General features: G+C 36.3%; 1 protein-coding gene across 1 annotated transcript in view; it reads left to right on the forward strand.

The window, feature by feature from the left end:
* LOC150086642 (BAI1-associated protein 3-like) overlaps positions 1 to 18,185 on the forward strand; it is a 478,827-nt gene that overhangs the window by 44,073 nt on the left and 416,569 nt on the right. Inside the window, exon 3 of the mRNA XM_090372214.1 lies at positions 7,506 to 7,805. Within this exon, the coding sequence (XP_090228340.1) occupies positions 7,506 to 7,805 (300 nt within the window). The remainder of the gene's footprint in view (positions 1 to 7,505; positions 7,806 to 18,185) is intronic.

Here is an 18,185-nt window from a genome sequence, read left to right on the forward strand (position 1 = left end):
TACGAGGGACTTTCGTGAGTAAACCGTCATCAGTTGGCAAATGGAAGAGAAGTGAGCGCGCGTTGTATTTAAAGTTTATCTAAACTCCCATTATGCTCTTTTTGACACGTGGAAACTTTAGCCGCGAGAGGTTCCAAGCCATTTTATGATGAATAAAACTTGAGTTCAATAACTTTATGTAATACTTTTTTTTTTTTTTCAAATTTCGGGCCACAAAATTAAGGTGCGTCTTATACATGGGGAAATACGGGTATATCATTAAACGAAGTTCCATCCCCTAGTCAATTTTTTGGACCAGCCAAGTAAATTAAGCTTCACTTTATTCATTAAATTAAATATTAAATAAACCAGTATTAAACCAGGAAAGCAATAAAACACAAGCCTGAACACTCACTAGCCAAAGAAATTATAAGCCTTTTGCAATTGCTGTCAACAGATAATTAAATGCACGGTATGCAAATATAGATTGTTGCAAGGTATGATCATAAGTTCCTCGGTATCAGATAAATACCATACGCTAGGGCTTAGCTATTTACTAGGGCTTCTTAGTTTTTTTCAGAAAGGCATTATTGTTGGAGCACGTTTAGCAGGATAATATCCAGTGTGTAAGACATGCCTTACAAATACGTACTTATTTCTCTGAATAAGAATAGCGGGTAGAAATAAAGTAATTTTACGTACAAAGAAACAACAATTCAGAAATACTTCAGTTAGTGGGAGTGAGCCTGTCAATACAGGCATAGAAGGTCAAAATTTAAATGTTAAAGAAAGTGAAAAATGAATACCAATTTCATGTGTATGTATGTAAATAGAATAGCATAATAAAGGAATTTGTTGTGTTTGAAATTTTGTATCAATGCTCATGAAATACTGGCAGTTTACACGTATATTATATGGGGAAAAAATTTCTCAGCTTCTGGAAAATTCTGATAATTTTACGCAGTCAGGTAGTTTGTGGGCCTTGAGGGGAGCTGTTGCACAAAATATTAGCAACAATTGCCATTGAAGGCTATGCTAAGGTACAGGGGTAATATAAGTTGAAATAATAATAAATAAATGAATAAATAAAAGAAAGAAAAGAAAACACCCCTCCCACAAGTGCTTCAGCTACAATATACGGTATAGGGATAGCTTATATGATATGTACTAATAATAATAATAATAATAATTACTGAATTGTCATTGGTATGATTTTAATGAAATTAAAATGGCTAGACAAATCTTCTTGAAAGGCCCAAATATAAAACTAATCCAATGGGAGTGGAGCTGTTACATGCGGGCGGGCGGACGGACGGAAGGACATGGTGAAGACAATACGAGCATTATGCGTATACGCTAACAAGTGTCATTACACTCTACAGTATTTTATCATTACAGTACTCTGGTAGCTTTTAACACTAAAAAAATATTCAAAATAGGCCTGTTATACTCTAAACATATTGTAAAAATATAACGAAATCAATTGAAATTATGGAATTCTCCTAATAGCCATTAATAACAGTCATTACAGTTACATTAATGACTAATAGTCATTAATAGTATATTATGAAAGAGAAAAACCAACGATATTTCCAAAATTTGGTGTTTCCCAACTTTTTGTTGGGTTTCGCATCACGGGTTTGTTTTCCCAACAATTCTTTCATCCAGTAATAAAGAAGATATAGGCAGAACGAAAACAAAGATTATCTTTCACAAAAGAAAGAAACACATCAGGACTTATATCTAATAGACATTGATCAGAAATTAGAGCGCGTACTACAACCTTTAACATTATACTAGACAGGGTTTGCCAATACCGGCGTATAATTGTCATCGACTAACCAGAGAATTTGTTTTAGATAGCGGGGGGGACTCCAAAGTAATGTTTCGCTCGGTTTATTTCGTTGAGTGCTTGTTTACTCTTGGGTATCTCTGTAAATTCACCGGAACCCATTACTGCTGTGAATATTGCTACTTTTACACAACTCGCACTTCCTTTGTCCCTTCGGAGTTGAACTTTTGCTCCAAGACTGCTAAAAGGGCTACAGTGGAAAGGGCTCTTGTACAACTCTGCTTTTCTTTTGGCTTATATCAATGTAGATAAGACGTATTCCTTAAATAATTTATAATCTGAATCTGGCAGATGCTGGTAGAAGAGAATGGCCCTAAAGATTTTCGGAAAGAGTATCCGTGGTAACACATAATAATCGCAAAAAAAAAAAAAAAACAATTTCCATGACAAAATCGTGTTACTATGACGACAACCATGACAACAGCGTATAACAGATATACGAATTCAACAAGTATCACAATTGCCATGGCAACGTTTTAACAGTCATTCTACTTCCACTATTGTTATTTTTAATAAAGTGAGCTTCTCTGATGTGGCATTTTATATCAAGCAAAGGGCTCTTCAACGTCGAGTTTCCCCCAGTAATCAGCGGTCAGAGTGATGAATCAGTTAGTCTGAGAACTGGAAAAACTTGAGAAATGCTTGTCGGTATCTTTAATACGTAAACAACTTGGTTAATTAAACAGGAAATTGGGCAATTAGGAGGGATTAAAACGATATCTTCCAAGATACTTTAAGTAATTATAAAAAATTGGCTTTTTGAAACGGTATTTAAAGAAAATATTTATCTAGAAAGTATTAAGAGGTAATTAAGGACTAGACCACTTATGGAATATTGAAGACACGAGTGAATTCCGTAAGATTGCTCTCTTCAACGTAGCTGATTACTTTGAAAACTACTTCCTGTATAATCAAAAGTTTATTTATTTTCATTATTATTTTTTTATTTTAGTATTGTTGTAATTAAATTTTATTTCCACCTACTGGCCATTACTGCAAATAATAATAATAATTGTACGGAAATGTAACTTAATTAATGGAAAGTTTCCTTAGTTATAAAAATAGAAAGAAAGAAAGAAAAATCTCACTAGAATGACTTAATGTGCTCAGAACGAAAACACATTTCTTTCTAAGATCAAAATTCCATCAGACAGTAAATCCGAAATCGGAAAAAGAGAAAATTCTTGAGAATTTTCTCTTTTGCTAAATTAATGCTACCAACCCTGAGTACTCTAACCACGCACAAGTTGTTGTTTTATGCAGTCTTTGTTGAAATGATGGTCATATAAACGACGTGAAGTTTTCAACTCGATATCTTCTTCTAAACGCTATTATAGGAATACGTACTATTGTTTCTTGTCGTTGGTTTTATGGAGCATCAGAATCGCAGCAAAAATTATTTATACTAGGTAAGTGTCTACTTAATCTTATTTATTTTTTATTATTTTAAACCATAAAATACTACGCAGTCATATTTAGTACCTTTAGCGTATATGCATAACGCCCTGTTGTTTTCACCATGCCTGTCCGTCTGTCCACATGCAACAACGCGACTCCCAGTGGAGAGATTTTCATGAAATTTTATATTTGGGCTTCTTAGAAAGATTTGTAGAGTCATCCAAAATTTAATTAAAATCGGAACAATAGAAATCCAGGTAAATTAATATTTCTTTGTCCGTACGTCCTTCCACATATAATAAGTATAATGAGATAAGTACCTGAACTTTGGTGGAGATTTTTTGAAAAATAATGTATCCGTTGTTACTAAAAAAAAAAAAAAAAATCGTTTTCGCTTGATTCACTCTCATATTAAACCCAATTTGCGTGATGTCTGAAGCGCATGAGGTCAGATTTACAGACGATATACACGGAGCAACATAGCCTTAGTCACCGATGCTCCTAAAACCCAATAACCACAACCGCATGAGGTCATAACGACGCCTCATGGCCTTGGTTGCCTGGGCACTTATCTAGTCCAGTGCAACGTTCTACTTCTGTTTTCATTTCAGAATATTTTCTGGGCACTCTGTTGCACAGGGCTAAGGGTCCTCGTAGTACATACTCGTATATCACTTTTGGTTCTCAGCACACCCAACAGAGGTCAGGATTGCGCTGACACACACTTCCAGTTAAAAGGAATGTCATAAGCGTGAGAGTATCACAAAGTCATTATCTGTTAAAATAAATAACTGGACAGACAAGTCGTATATCATCCAAGTAATTATACTAAGAACGGTAGACAACTCCCAGATGAATGATAGTAATACTTAATTATAATATACGCAAGCTTGAACCTGATTATCCATTCACATAATGTATAACGTAAATAATTATTTCGAAATTGTCTTCCGGCATAACCCATTTTAACATCAATGGGACATTTAAATTTTGTTGGCATGTTTTCTGATTTCATTTGTTAATAAAACCCGACTGGTAAATATTAAATACCCATAACAGAAATTAAAAAAAAAAAATTTAAAAAAAGGATCTGAAAAAAAACTTACTGATAAAAAAAAAAAATCATAAAAATTCACTAAACGAGTTTTAACAATTTATTTTTTCTCTTCAGACTTGGAACTATTCCATAATTAGTTAACGGTAAAGGGAGTTGGTTCACAAGATGTGCACATCGCAATTATAAAGTGACAAAGGATGAAAGAACCAAGTAGGTTAATTTACAAGATTTCCATGAAACTACAGCTCAGTAATGACCGGAGGCGTCATTACTCCGAGGAAACAGCAGTAACTATGTCCAGAAGCCACAATTTTAATTAAGAAAATGTTGGTCGTGAGCCATAAATGTAACGCCATCGAAGTGACATCATAATGTGTTCTCTAAGGAACGACTCACTAAATTATCGATAGTGGAACGATGGAGACAGCTCTTGAAAACACTCAAGGAATCAATAATCGAAGCTGGAGTTTTAGCTTTTTACTATACGTCATATTGTACTACGTCCAATGACGTATCCTCAGTGGCAGGAAGTTCTTCCCCCCCCCCCAATACACAGAGTCAACTTACCGTGTTGTTGTGACCGGCCTTTTATAACATATTGAATATCAACTCTTTAAAAGTGCGCAATCTCTTTGCTGTTTCCATGACAATAAATGTACATTTCATGAAAGATGTCTTTTGGTATTATTCCTACCAAATTGTCTAACAGTTACTGTTAACGCCCAGTAGGTGGGGCTGGGGGATGCCCTTCAATAATACAAAACATACGGAAATGCGAAATTGTCCAACCTTCCTACCCGATATAAATTTATGATTTCCTTTAAGCGTAAAATCGATAGTCGCCGGTGAATAAATCCTCTGGTATAACCAAAAAGTTTAAATCGACTTGTACACGTAGTGTTTATGCGTTGCGCTTGTTTACTTGCAGTTAGAGTAAACCCTCTGGGGACTAGATTAATCGAAACTTCTTTTTAAAATCGATACAAAGAGGAGTCTATTGAGAGCTCCAGTTACTGACAATTGTACACAAGTTCTGATAAAATGGGAACTATTCGCCATTATCTCAATCTGCATGATCGACATTTGTCTTTCTAAGGGAGATATCAGATAATGCTGTCGTGCACCTTTCGTTATTTCTTTCTTCGTACATTCTTTGTGAAGAATAATGAGTCACGAGTTTCTTTCGCAGGTTTTTATCTGTTTTTTATGAGCAGACCTTTCGGAACTATTGAAATAATTGACTCGTTGACTAAGTGGCAGGTTATATAAAAACGAAGTGCATATTTTAAATATTCATTCATTTTAGACGTGTAAAAAATCAAATGTAAAAGCACACACAACGTCTGGAATTTTGAATATTTAATTAGTTCATGAATGCGTAGAAGCAAAATATATGCAACGTTACTAATGTCGGTCCTTTTTGAATTCATTTAATTGGACATGCGCAGTATAGTATGTCTAATTAAACGAATTAATTAATTATTAAATTTAATTATTAAATAAACAGGAATTAGAGATACTACGTGCGTCTAATCCCCCTTCGTTTAATAAGAAGTATCGCTGCCGTTTCGTTATATGATCATTTCTATAAAAAACAAATCGTCGATCTTCAATTTGATTATTGAAAACATAAAAAATAATAAAAAATCTTAACAGTTACAGTATTATTTTTGTGATGAAGATTACTCTTCTTGTATAAGGTTTCACACACGTACTCGTTTTTATTTTAATTTAAGTAGGATGGTGCAATGGTGGCCTGGGGAAGCGAGGCAACTCAGGCCGCGAGGTATAAGCGTATTCTATGGTCGGTTTACCTACTTACAGGATGAAAAATCCACATTTTCGAGAAAAAAAATTGCAGTCCTCGCCCAAAGCAGATTAATTAAAACTAATTAGAACACGGTTTTAAAATAGCACATAAAGGTTCCTCCATCTAGGCAGGATTCTAATCTAGACCTGTTGTTGTTGTAGTAGGGTTTTAGGAACATCAGCGACAAAGGCCATATTACTCCGTGTATATTGTCTGTAAATTGCGTGTGCTCTGAGGTCGATTTTCTGTTTTACGGGCAAAAAGCCCGAATTTCCGGGAGGAAAAACCATGCTACTCTCGCCTGAGACCGATTAACTTAGCTACGTGTGAAAAAGGCCCATAAAAATTCCTCACGTCGTCGAGGGGACTTGAACTCAGGTCTTTTCCACGCCAGGTGGAAAAGACCTCAGTTCGAGTCTATTGGAGAGGACTGCGATTTTACCAACTGTGCACGAGGGCGAAGCTAGATTTTTTTTCCCCTTTCATTGTTGTTTTAGCTGTGAGGGTGGGACCCTGTATCAAAGAATAACCTCTATGAAGAACTCTTATCTTTTTACAACCGTTTTCCGTTAAGGTAGATATACTATATATAAGAATAATATTTTAGTGATGTACATGTTCAAGATAATATAGACAGTAAGACTAACTAAAATTTTAAGTTTTAAATGACAATGAAAAAAAAAAATTTAGTACGTTGTTCATGAGGTTATTTAATTTCTACTCTTTAATTTCATACTTATCTTAGCGTCCACAATAAATCACTTGTATAATAATAGCAAGCAGCCCAGATAGAATACATTTTTGGCAGACGACATTCTGTGAAGAGTCGCTAACGAATGTCTCCTATCGTTTGTATTTGTGTCATATCACCTTTTCTGCCACAAATTGATGAGGTCGCTGTGACCCCTTACTTTGTCGATGAGGTCATTACTGTAATACGACAAAGTTACACTAAAAGCCATAAAAATAGCTATTGACCGAAAGTTCACCGTTCTGGAAAGAAAAAGAGAACGAAAAGAAGGGGGGGGGGGGGAAGAAACTATCTGAACACTTAGGTAGCGAAATAGTTAGATCACTTAGAAAGCACCTTAGAAAGCACGATACTCGCCGCCGTGTGCTATAAACGCCCATATTAGTTGTACGACTGTCGTTGCCATGGAGACCAGGCGTGCGTGCGCACATCGCGACAACACTATGAGGAATTTTTTAAGACACGAGTAATAGATTATGTTAAAACGTAGACCATCAGTAACATAAAAACGAACCACACACTCAGATTTTCCGTACTACGTGAATAAATAAAGCGGGACCCCTCACCGTTCCTCACAAGTGCAAGTCACCGCCGGGGCTATCGTACAGGATAATTGTCACCTGACAATACCGCTTAACTACATATTGGCTACGTGTAGAGGCCAGCCTGTGTCATTCAGGCAGTTGGCTTCACCGAACTGTTTTCCTTTTAATGAAGAGCTCCACTTGCCCATTGCAAGTCGAGTTCCAAGTCCCAGTCGACTATTTTGTTCTTTGAATTGTCACCGCTGTGCCTCCAAACTGTCCGCCGTGGCTGCCTCTCTTGTTTTCAGATCACTATTGGCTAAACTACGCGCCCTAAAAGCATTCGCCTTCAATCATGAGAGGTTCGTGGAAAAACTTATAACGAAAGAGACGAAGGTAGAAAGGACAGAACCCGAAATTCCCGTGTATGAATGGTAAGATATTTTCTGTGTTTACATAAATATTTTATAGTGCAGAAGATGGCGATGTCGGTTGCTTGCTAATGCCAAAAGATTTAGATAGACGTAAAGTTTCCGGCCATTAATTTATCATGTTTCTTTTGGTTCTTTTCTGGCACGAATGTGACATCGCGCTATGATGTAAAGTGCGTGCCAGTTTGCACGCGCACAATTTGCGAAAGAAAAGCGTTATTTAAAAGTGGCCGTTTTTAGCGTATTGCAGAAATAACCGTAATGAAAATTAAGGTAGATGTAAAATGACGGACGGGTAATATTAATGAGGATATACACGCGTTTTGCATACTAAATATTCATCCAAATATATTAGGCGGAGTTGGTATTAGACGCTTTTATATTATTTAAAGTGCTAATTAATAAAAGGTTATTTTTAATAATGAATTAGTTATAATTACCGCTTAACGTTTATAATTTCGTTTTTTTTTATTTATTTTAAAACTTGGTTTTGTTTTGTGGATGGTATTTTTTGTTTAAGTTCCTGATGTTTATATTATCGGTTTTCAAATGGACTTTGTTGACATCATGCGAATGACAAGGCGGATGTAGACATTTATTCCATGTCATGTAAACAGGCCGGTAAGAATTAATGTAGCATTCCTAAACTGATATATACAGTGGTACTCAAAAAAATTGCATCACCTCATTTTTTAGGTTGTTTGTCCTTATACTGACAGCTAATCTTTTAGAAATAGTTGAAAGAACATAAGTAATAACAATACACATATGAAACTTTAATTTATCCAGTATGATTGCTGCACATCGTCGTGCAGCAATCATCACTGGATAAGGTTCTGAATGTATTCCTTGAAAATCTCATGGTACCGAACAAGGATTAATGTGTTTTGCAGCTCTCTATGTGTTTTTAGTGTCTTTTGCACTGAAACACCCATTTTGTTCCAACGATTTTCAATTGGATTGAGGTCTGGATTGTTTCCAGGCTATGTTATTTGTGCGAATTGATTCATCCTTCAACCATTTTTGCACTTGTGGACAGCAAAGACAGCGAAATGAATTATATTTATTTAAGTAAGAGTGTGACGTTTCATAAATTTAAAACTTTTTCTAATTTTATGAAGTAGTACTTACGGTTGTGGCTCTATGACAAGGAGCAGAGTCGTCCTGAAAAATGCAATTGGCTGGCAACATCTCCATAGTGATCTCTAAATATGGGTAGTAATTATGTCTCAAGAATGTCCTTTTACACCTCATCATTCGTTGTACTCTTCACAAATTCAAGACGACCAACTATTCTATGTCATACACAGCCCCATATGATTTGAGATGCAGAATGTTTCACTGTGAAGACGATACAGTCAGGATGAAATTCTTCTCCTCTTCTTCGGTTAACAGTATGTTGGACGTCCGAACCATACAAGTTGAATTTTAGTTCACCAGAGAAAATAACATATTTCCACTGATCTTCAGCCCAACTAGCTTGCTTTTTCGTCGTGTTACTAATCCCGATGAGAAGAGGCGTCTACGTACTGTAGCAGTACTTGCTTTTACTCTTGTATCTTCCTCCTCTCATACTGTTTTGAGATATGTCGATGAGAATCTTCTGTTTCGGACAGACACAGACGGACCAGAAAGTTTCCTGCACTGCAGAAGATATTCGTGGACGTCCATTTCCTTTCTTTCTGTCTAGACTATCAGTTTCTGATAACACTACCCGACAAAAATTTTTTTTTCGTCATACCTCTGGAACGAAAGTTGGTTATTCTGAACAAAATTAATGTCCTGATTATGAAAATATCATTCTTTTACTTTTGTCACGTCTACATCAAAAGATATACGCATTTTTAAATTCCTTGTTTTTATACAATATCAGCATACACGGTTGTAATTATTACACACAATATATGTTACTTAGACATGTTTCCCACTCAATGATTTCCTTTTATACTCCAGATTGCTTTCTCGTTTAAGGAACCAACAGTAATCTCCCATCATGGCAGAGTTCCAGCGACCTTGGTATCGTTTTTCCATTCCAGATACGTCCTGGTGGAAGCGCTCTCCTTGTTCATCACTGACATCTGCTAAGTTTTCAGGAAAGAAATCCAGATGGGAATGAAGGAAATGCATTTTCAATGACATTCGGCACCCCATGTTCTTGTAACATTTCAGCAAGTTTGCCACCAGTTGCTCACAGTTCTCTTCTTTTCTCTTTCCGAAGAATCCATGTACCACAGTTTTGAAAGATCTCCGTGCAGCCAGTTCAACATCATTCAGGTTTCTTTGAAATTCTTCATCTTTTAGGAGCTTTCTTATTTGAGGACCTATGAAAATTCCTTCCTTCAGCTTTGCATGAGATAAATTTGAAAACATTTTCAGCAAATATGCAAATCATCTGCTTTCTTTATCCAGTGCCTTAGTTAAATTCTTAATCAGTCCAGGTTTGATGTATAAAGGGGGAAGAAAAATATTTTGTGGATCAACCAATGGAACATACTTTACATTGCTTTTGCCGGGAATATATTCATCTCTCTTATCCCAGCGTTTTACGACGTAGTGTTTGGCTGTTGCGACTATCCCACAAACACAGGAAACAACAGTATTTAGTGAAAATACCTTGCAACCTAACAAGCAGTCCAATCACTTTGAGATCACCACAAATATTCCAACCACAGTCATTGTAACGTATAGCAGCAAGAATCTGGGACATACAATCGTAAGTTTCTTTCAGGCCAACAGCATGAACAAGAGGAATTGATAGTAAAGTATTGCCATTATGAAGCAATTCTGCTTTCAAACTTAGCTTTGACGCATCAATGAACGAACGCCATTCAGAGGTATTGTGATCAATGTTCAGTTCTTGCATAAGACCCAACGACATCTTTGCAGACACGCATGTTGTTTTCCATTGCAAAATATCTTGAAAACTCTTCTTTTCGTTTACGGTATACTGTAATGTTTGTACCTTTGGCGAGTAATTCAGCTTTCTCTTTGGGTAAGCCCAAGTATCTGATCAAGTCACTTAATTCTTCTTCTTGTTCAATGTAGTGTATGGCCTTTTTTTTTTTCTGGCTCGCAGTCCAAATCATGTGAAGTACATGGTTCCGCGACATCTGGTAAAACGATTTCTTCTGTACCTTCATCACTACTTCCAATACCCCAAGATTTTGGGGGCACAGGTACTGGCAGTTCTTTACCGTGTGGCACTGGCCTAATTGCTGATGGGATATTTGATGCAGCGCTTGCTCTTTTTGGAAATACCTTTTATTTTTGTCATGCAGAAATAGCAGTCGTCGAAACGATTCTTAGGCTCGCGCCACACCATTGGGACGGCAAAAGGTAATGCTCTCAGCTTTCCACATAACCACAGCCTTAAGTTCGTTGTACATGTAATTCAACAGATATGTGGAGCCCTTGGTCACCGATCTTGCAGCCGAAGTACAATGGATGATGCAATAGGGTAATGCCATTACAAAACATATATTATATATTGCCAAATTTCACAGAAATTCAGTGAATTTTACAAGTGATGCAATTTTTGAGCACTACTGTATATATATAGTTTAGTCTGTATCAAAGCAAGAAAAAAATAATTTAATTTTATGGAGCAAGATGTACTGGAAGTAAAATCTATAAGTATATTATACTTCGAAACCAAATATTATTTTAGGCCAATTATAATTTTTAAACCAATATGAAACGGATTATCATTTTATTCTAGATTAAAAATGTTAAATAATAGATGAAATTTATTACCAGTGATAGTCCTAAATTAGAATTCTGGTATTTAGTATATAAAAGTCTTAATAAACAAAAATAAATATTTTAAGTAAGATTGCGTTCAAATATAATATTAAACTATAATATTACGCGGCATAAATTAGTACTCGCGTTAGTATTAGCCATATGCTTCAAGGAAAGCCCTGGATTTTGATGCACCAGTTCGCATTTATTTTTGAATACTGCACTCCAACCACTAAAAAAAAATAATAAATAAATAAATATTAATGTATTTGTAGCATTTAAATTTATAGGTCGCACTAAAAATTGTACTTTATGTACTGCAAATAAGTTTTTTGTTTTCGGTAAAACTAACAAATTATCTGTCTTCTATCGCATTTTTTTTTTTTTTTTTTTCAACTTTTAACAAGGCATTCTCAGGAATACCGAGCCTGCGAGAAACGCGAAACAATTTATTTTTTCAATGGTATAATGCTTCTACTGATTATAAATTTCGAATTTTTAATAATTGGTTATCTCAAATATATATTATTCGCAACATGTAAGAAAAAGTGTCATTATTTATGGGTGGATCACTTCGAAAACTGTTTGATCTTTTAATCTCATTAAAACTCGTCTCTCTCTACAGCAGCTAATGGGAATTACTTAAGAATGCACTGTGATGCTGTTCTCTTGGCCACCATCTTTTAACAGAAGTAATTTGTTTACTATTTGCATAAATTAACGAAGAAGAAAAAATTCTTTATCAGCTAAGTCGAAGTGAAAGACGAAAGAAGCAGAACGTGCAAGTTACGCATTAAATGTAGGGTGTAAACATTTGAGTTTGAAAATTAGAGTTATTCAACAATCTGTTTTGTACTAGATGTACACAGAATTTTCCATCATATAGCATTTAGCAAAAAAGTATTTTTAAATGTATATCTCAGAAAAATCTAGGACCGCGGGATCATATCATTCTAAATATTTTTACTCTTTATTTTTGTTATTATTTTATATTTGGGAATATTTACAAGGTCATGATTGGCTGCAGAAAATATATTTTGCTACGATGAAATCATAAATATAATTTTTAATGTGTGGGCATCAGGGCAGTCCAAGGGAAGAATCCTTCGTTCCACCAGCCCTGGCCGTTTTTGCTTAATTTCTAAATTAAACAAATGTCTGAGGGATTTTCTTGACTTATCAAATTTACTTTGGTCATGTGGTACCAGATAGTGTGTGGATTCGTGGGCCGTATTCAGGATATAAAATATGGAATGAACCAATCTGAGGAAGTACAACTTGTCTCTGTTCTCACAGAAAAGAATCTTGCACCCGGAGGTGTAGGGAAGAGAAATCTACAGAAGAATAAATCTTTCCACAACCTCATAATCAAGAAACTGGCCACGATCAACTAAGGTCATGACGAGTCCCTAATAGCGTGTATTCTTTGGTCGGTTTCCTTCACCCCCCCCCCCCTGAGTTCTGGGTAGCAAAAACCATGCAACCGTCACCCTAGGCCCACTAACTCAGCCACTTTATGAATAATAATAATAATAAATAAAAGTTCCCATTGAGAAGGGATTCGAACCCACGCCTTTTTCATGGTATAAAAGGATGGTTATAGTGACTACTGTGCTAACCGCAAGTGCACCAATAAGATGATTTAAATAAAAAAAATTTTCTGTTTATACTGAACGGCCACAAAGTCAGAGGAACCTCACAAGATAGAATACAAGATCACGTATTTAGTAGTCACGCGAGCGTGAACCACGGCCAACTCAAACGAGCATACAAATTTACCATCGCGTTTTGCCACTTGGCTACATCAGCTTTCAGAGGCAACTTCCTATGTTCCCCCTCACGAATGACCGTTACAACGAGCCAAAAGTTGGTTCCAAATCCTGCTTAAGTTTAATTATTTGTAATTCATGGTCGAATCCTCTCGAAGGGAGAAACTTTTATAGAATTTTTTCACAACATGGCCAAGTTGGAATTTCCTCGAGATGAGAAGAATTTTTTTAATGTTTTCTCTCCGTAAACAAAAATGCTTCAAATTCCTTCTGGAAACTCAGGCATCTGACCAACCCATGACACAAATGTGTCATTGGTTGGTCAGATTAGAAAACAAAAGGCACTTGAGATGATGGACTTTAAAATCACCAATCATAAATATATTACTATTTGGAAAAGTTAGTTTATAGAAAAGCAAGTTCTAAGCAAGGGTAATCATGAACATCTGCCTGATTCGTTAGTGAAACTTCTCTCTGATTGGAACATCAGTGCGAATGTATGCGCGAATTTAGATGATTGGGTGTGCGCATATGGCGAAGTTCACGAGGGGAAAAGAAGCTGCTTCTGTAATACATATATCAATAAAATGCAATTCAGAAACTTCTGGTTTATTTGATGCAACAGCTGAATTTGATGGATACAGTAATGCTGCTCATATGAAGGTAACGAAACTTTGTGAACTACTCCTACTTCAATGGTAAAGAAGAAAACATTTATTGCGTAACAAATTTTAAACCATGGCAACAGTGGCGGTCGTTATTATCATTGTTTTACCACGATCTCACAAATAGAGAAAATAATTTCCCATTTTCCCATCAAATGTAACCTTCTATCCTCGTTTTATATTTTGACCTTTCACTTTTCCCCTAGTGATTCGCCATTTACATCGAGCTCTTTCCAGACACGAAAGGCTATTTTGCTATCCTATTATGCGAGCAAAGTCGTAGCAGGCAACTGATGCAAATGGAAGCGAATTGGTTAACTCGGGTGTTCTCGTCATATACCCCAGGGTTCCCCCCTGGCGTTGCGTGATTTCTGTTGCCATTAACAGCAAGAAAAGCACCGTGGGAGTAGCACGTGTCGGATGGATGCAAGGAGGGAACAGTATGCAAATAACGGGGTAGAATCATTTTCAGTTCTTCTCAATTAAAACGCGAATATGATTAAGCGATGACAACAAAGATGTGTAATAGAAACACAAGGTGAATGCTGAAATTAAGTGCATTATAGAAGGCTGCCGTGTAATATGATTAGAATATTTAATGAACCTTTATGAAATATGCAGGCCTACTTAATCAAGGTTCATAAATGCTCGGTATAATCGTGAGCACATTAAGGGTTGAAAATGAACACTTAATAGTGTTATGCAAATCAAAGGTCAAACGGGAAAGATTAATAATCTCCAAACCAAAGGTCAAGAGCTGATAGGTCTATGCAATACATAGGTCAGGAGTCAATAATGATTATTTTTCACGTTAATAATGATTATTTTGCATATAAATACACTGGCATCCAAAAGTTAAGTTGCAACCATAAAATCGGTGATATGTAGCCCTTGCGGGTATCACAGTGGATATAATCCCCACACCGGATGGTAAAAGCTATTTATGTGTTTTTTTCTCTACAACGGTTGAGTTTGTTGATCTCGGGCGAGAATTACAGGGTTCTTTCTCTGAGAAACTCTGGTTTTTCTTCCAACAAACAGGAAAATTGACCACAGAATCAGATTACAGACATAATAACTGAACCCTCATAGCTTTAGTTTCTTTAACGCTTAACACACTCAACACCTGGGATATATACTTGATGGAGTTCTGTCAAATCTTTTCTGGTCGAGTAGAATTTAAAAATTCATTTTGTTTTCTATTAAGATTGAAAAGAAATATGTCTATCTTTCATTTTCATGAAATCATGACGTGCAAACCTGAGTGGCCAGTCTTATGTAATAAGGAATATGATAACCTCTGATAGACAAAAAAACCTTCACAATACGCTCTCATGCTATTTACAAGGTTAATGACGAGCTTTGGGTTATCGTGCACCAAGCTGCCTCCAAAGCACAGTTCAAAGTACAAACAAACAAACATTTCCAATTCATCCAATTCACATTTCCAATACAAAGAACATTTTCCAATTGATGCTGGCTTCAGAGCCTGTGTTGCCTGCATGAAGTCACACGGGTTATCCTGTAGGAGGGAAGCACAAACTGTGGCTGTCTCACATAGAGTCTAGTAAATTTCCAGTAGTCTGAGACTTTCAGCCCTAAGCCCTTTTTAGTTCTTGACAAACATTAAAGCTGTCATCAAACTTGTCGGCCAATGGCTACCCAAATCTTTGAAAGTAATTCCACAGAAATAGAACTCCTACTAAGATGTGTTCTGTATACTGCGTTATATTAAAGATAAGCGGCGCAATTGGTGTGCATGCTTTGTTTTGTTTACTCCTCATGTTCTGGAGCTTAAATTCGTATTCTAACGTCATATTCGGATTTATATTTATCAATTTAAATTTCATCTCAGGACGTTAAATTAATTTCGTATAAAACTTTGCGCAATTACATTACAAAATTTTACTTTAACTTTTGGACAGGATTACCAAATTATATGGGCCCTCGCTGGTAGCACAGTGGCTATAATCATCTACTTGACGCACCGAGTAGAAAAGGCCTGAGTTCAAATCCTATCAATGTCGCGAAAAATTTTTATAGTCTCTGGCGAGGGTCGCATGGGTTTCTTTTTTTTTTTTTTCTCCTGGAAACTCAGGTTTTTCTTTCGCCAATCAGGCAAATCGACCGCAGAATACACGCAATTCACAGACACAATATACTGTCACTTCATAGCGTTCGTTGCTTTGGGGCTTAACACACCTAACAAAGTCATATGAGATCTTTATTTACACCAGTGTTCGGTTTTGGAAAATGCAGAAAAATAAGAAGGAAAGAATGCAGTTGTGTATTTCTCTCGCTTCTCTCTGCCTGCGCTCATGCAGGAGATAAAATATGGAGTTAAAAATTCAGCTGGCTTTCCGCTGGGGTTTATATTATAGACATTGGAATTCTCTCCAATGTTCAATAATACATTGGCAGGAAGCCGCTATTCGGAATTCAATTCCTTTAATCTAAAAGCATCGTGCCAATGCAGAAAATAACTGAGTTCTGTATACTGCTAAATTTTTCGGGCGTTCCAGGAGATGGATGATAATTTAAAAGACTTTGATTATCTGGAAACATATTTGAATACTTCAGCTTCATTCCTTGAGTTCATTTTACTTTTAAAATAATGTTAAGATAAAGGTTCAACCGTCCTTTCTGTACTGAAATCAACGAGAAAAATTCAAAAGTATTTGAAAACTCTGTCTTATTATGAACTTGCACTTACAGATTTATAGATGAGGCTTTTGAACATGTAATCGTGATATCCTATCACGATATTACGATTCCCTATACATTGACTAGCCAAAAAATTAGAAACTTTTATTCGATATCTAGAGGGCCACATTTTGCCCGAATTACAGCGCGTATACGTCGTGGCACGTATTTCAATGAGTGTCTGAGGGAGTCTGGCTCCAATTTGACCATTCTTCCATGAGGATTGTCAGCTGCTGTATTGTGGTCAGTAGAGAACTGCGAAGCCGAATTGGATTCAGATCTGGAGAATTAGGTGGCCAGGGTATTAGAAATCTTAGGAATGTTCCTCGAACTAATGAGCGAAAATTCTTGTGTGGTAGTTAGTTGCGTTATCGTCCTGAAAGAATCCATCGCAATCCGGCTAAAAATGAAGCAATGCAGTCTGAAGTTGGTCCGATACGGCAGAGCAGAAGGATATTCATTGGAAATAACACAACCTTCTAACTGTATGAGAAGATAGTCCGTACTAACAGAGCATATCTCTCCCATGATAACTCCTCCAGCCCCTTGAGTAGCGGAAACGTTCACGCCACACTTTCACCCCACCCTTGGTGCAAAAAAAGTATAAATCGAGACTAGTCAGAGCGCATGATATTTTTCCACAGTCCAGTCTTGGCGTTGACAGCACCACTCCATTCGAATCTTTCGGATTGTTTACAGAACGAAGTGGCTTTCGTATTGGCACATGACTATTAAATCTCAGATTCTTCAAATCCCGTCTCATTTTTCAGCTGGGAATGGATCTTTCTTCACCTTCAAGTTGAATTTTTCAGTCATTTTCTGCGCACTGGACCTTCTACGGTGACACACAATTCGCTTTACGTTCGAGCGGTATTGTTCTTTGAGTACTGACTTTCTGCTGCATTTCTTCATCTTTAGAGCTGCATTCTCTGTTCGTCTTCCACTCATTGAATACTTCTGAGATGGTTGCTTTCGACACACCAATGATCTCCTTTGTTTTCGCTATTGTCGCTCCTGCTAAATGAGCTCCAATAATAACACGTTCCTGAAAAATCTTCCCCACTATCAGAGCGACTGAGACGTTGCAAGACAGCGCATAGCATTTATACGAAGGAATACATGATCATACCATGCGAAAACTTAAACTGTACCGTACGTTTAATTATTTGTTGTCCGTCAATTGCACAAAAATTTCTAATTTTTTGGGCAGTAAGTGTATATTGTAATATTATAACGCAATGACCATTCAAAAATACCATGATTTTGTTAAGGTTTTCGACTCTATTGCAGGGATGGGTCATAACACTGGTAACACCATTCTCATACTGCTGATAATATAACCATTTTATTATTAAGGAAATATTTTCTGCAACATGTCGCTTAAGGTGAGGAAACAAATGGAAGACTGACACATACACACAACTCTTCCATATACTCTGCTATATCAGACTAAATATACCTTTCAAAAATTTACTCCATGTTTTCATAGTCCATTTTCCCTTCCA

Source organism: Mastigoproctus giganteus, chromosome 4, assembly GCF_048544385.1.
Source record: "Mastigoproctus giganteus isolate SK-2022 chromosome 4, ASM4854438v1, whole genome shotgun sequence".
Taxonomy (NCBI): Eukaryota; Metazoa; Arthropoda; class Arachnida; order Uropygi; family Thelyphonidae; genus Mastigoproctus; species Mastigoproctus giganteus.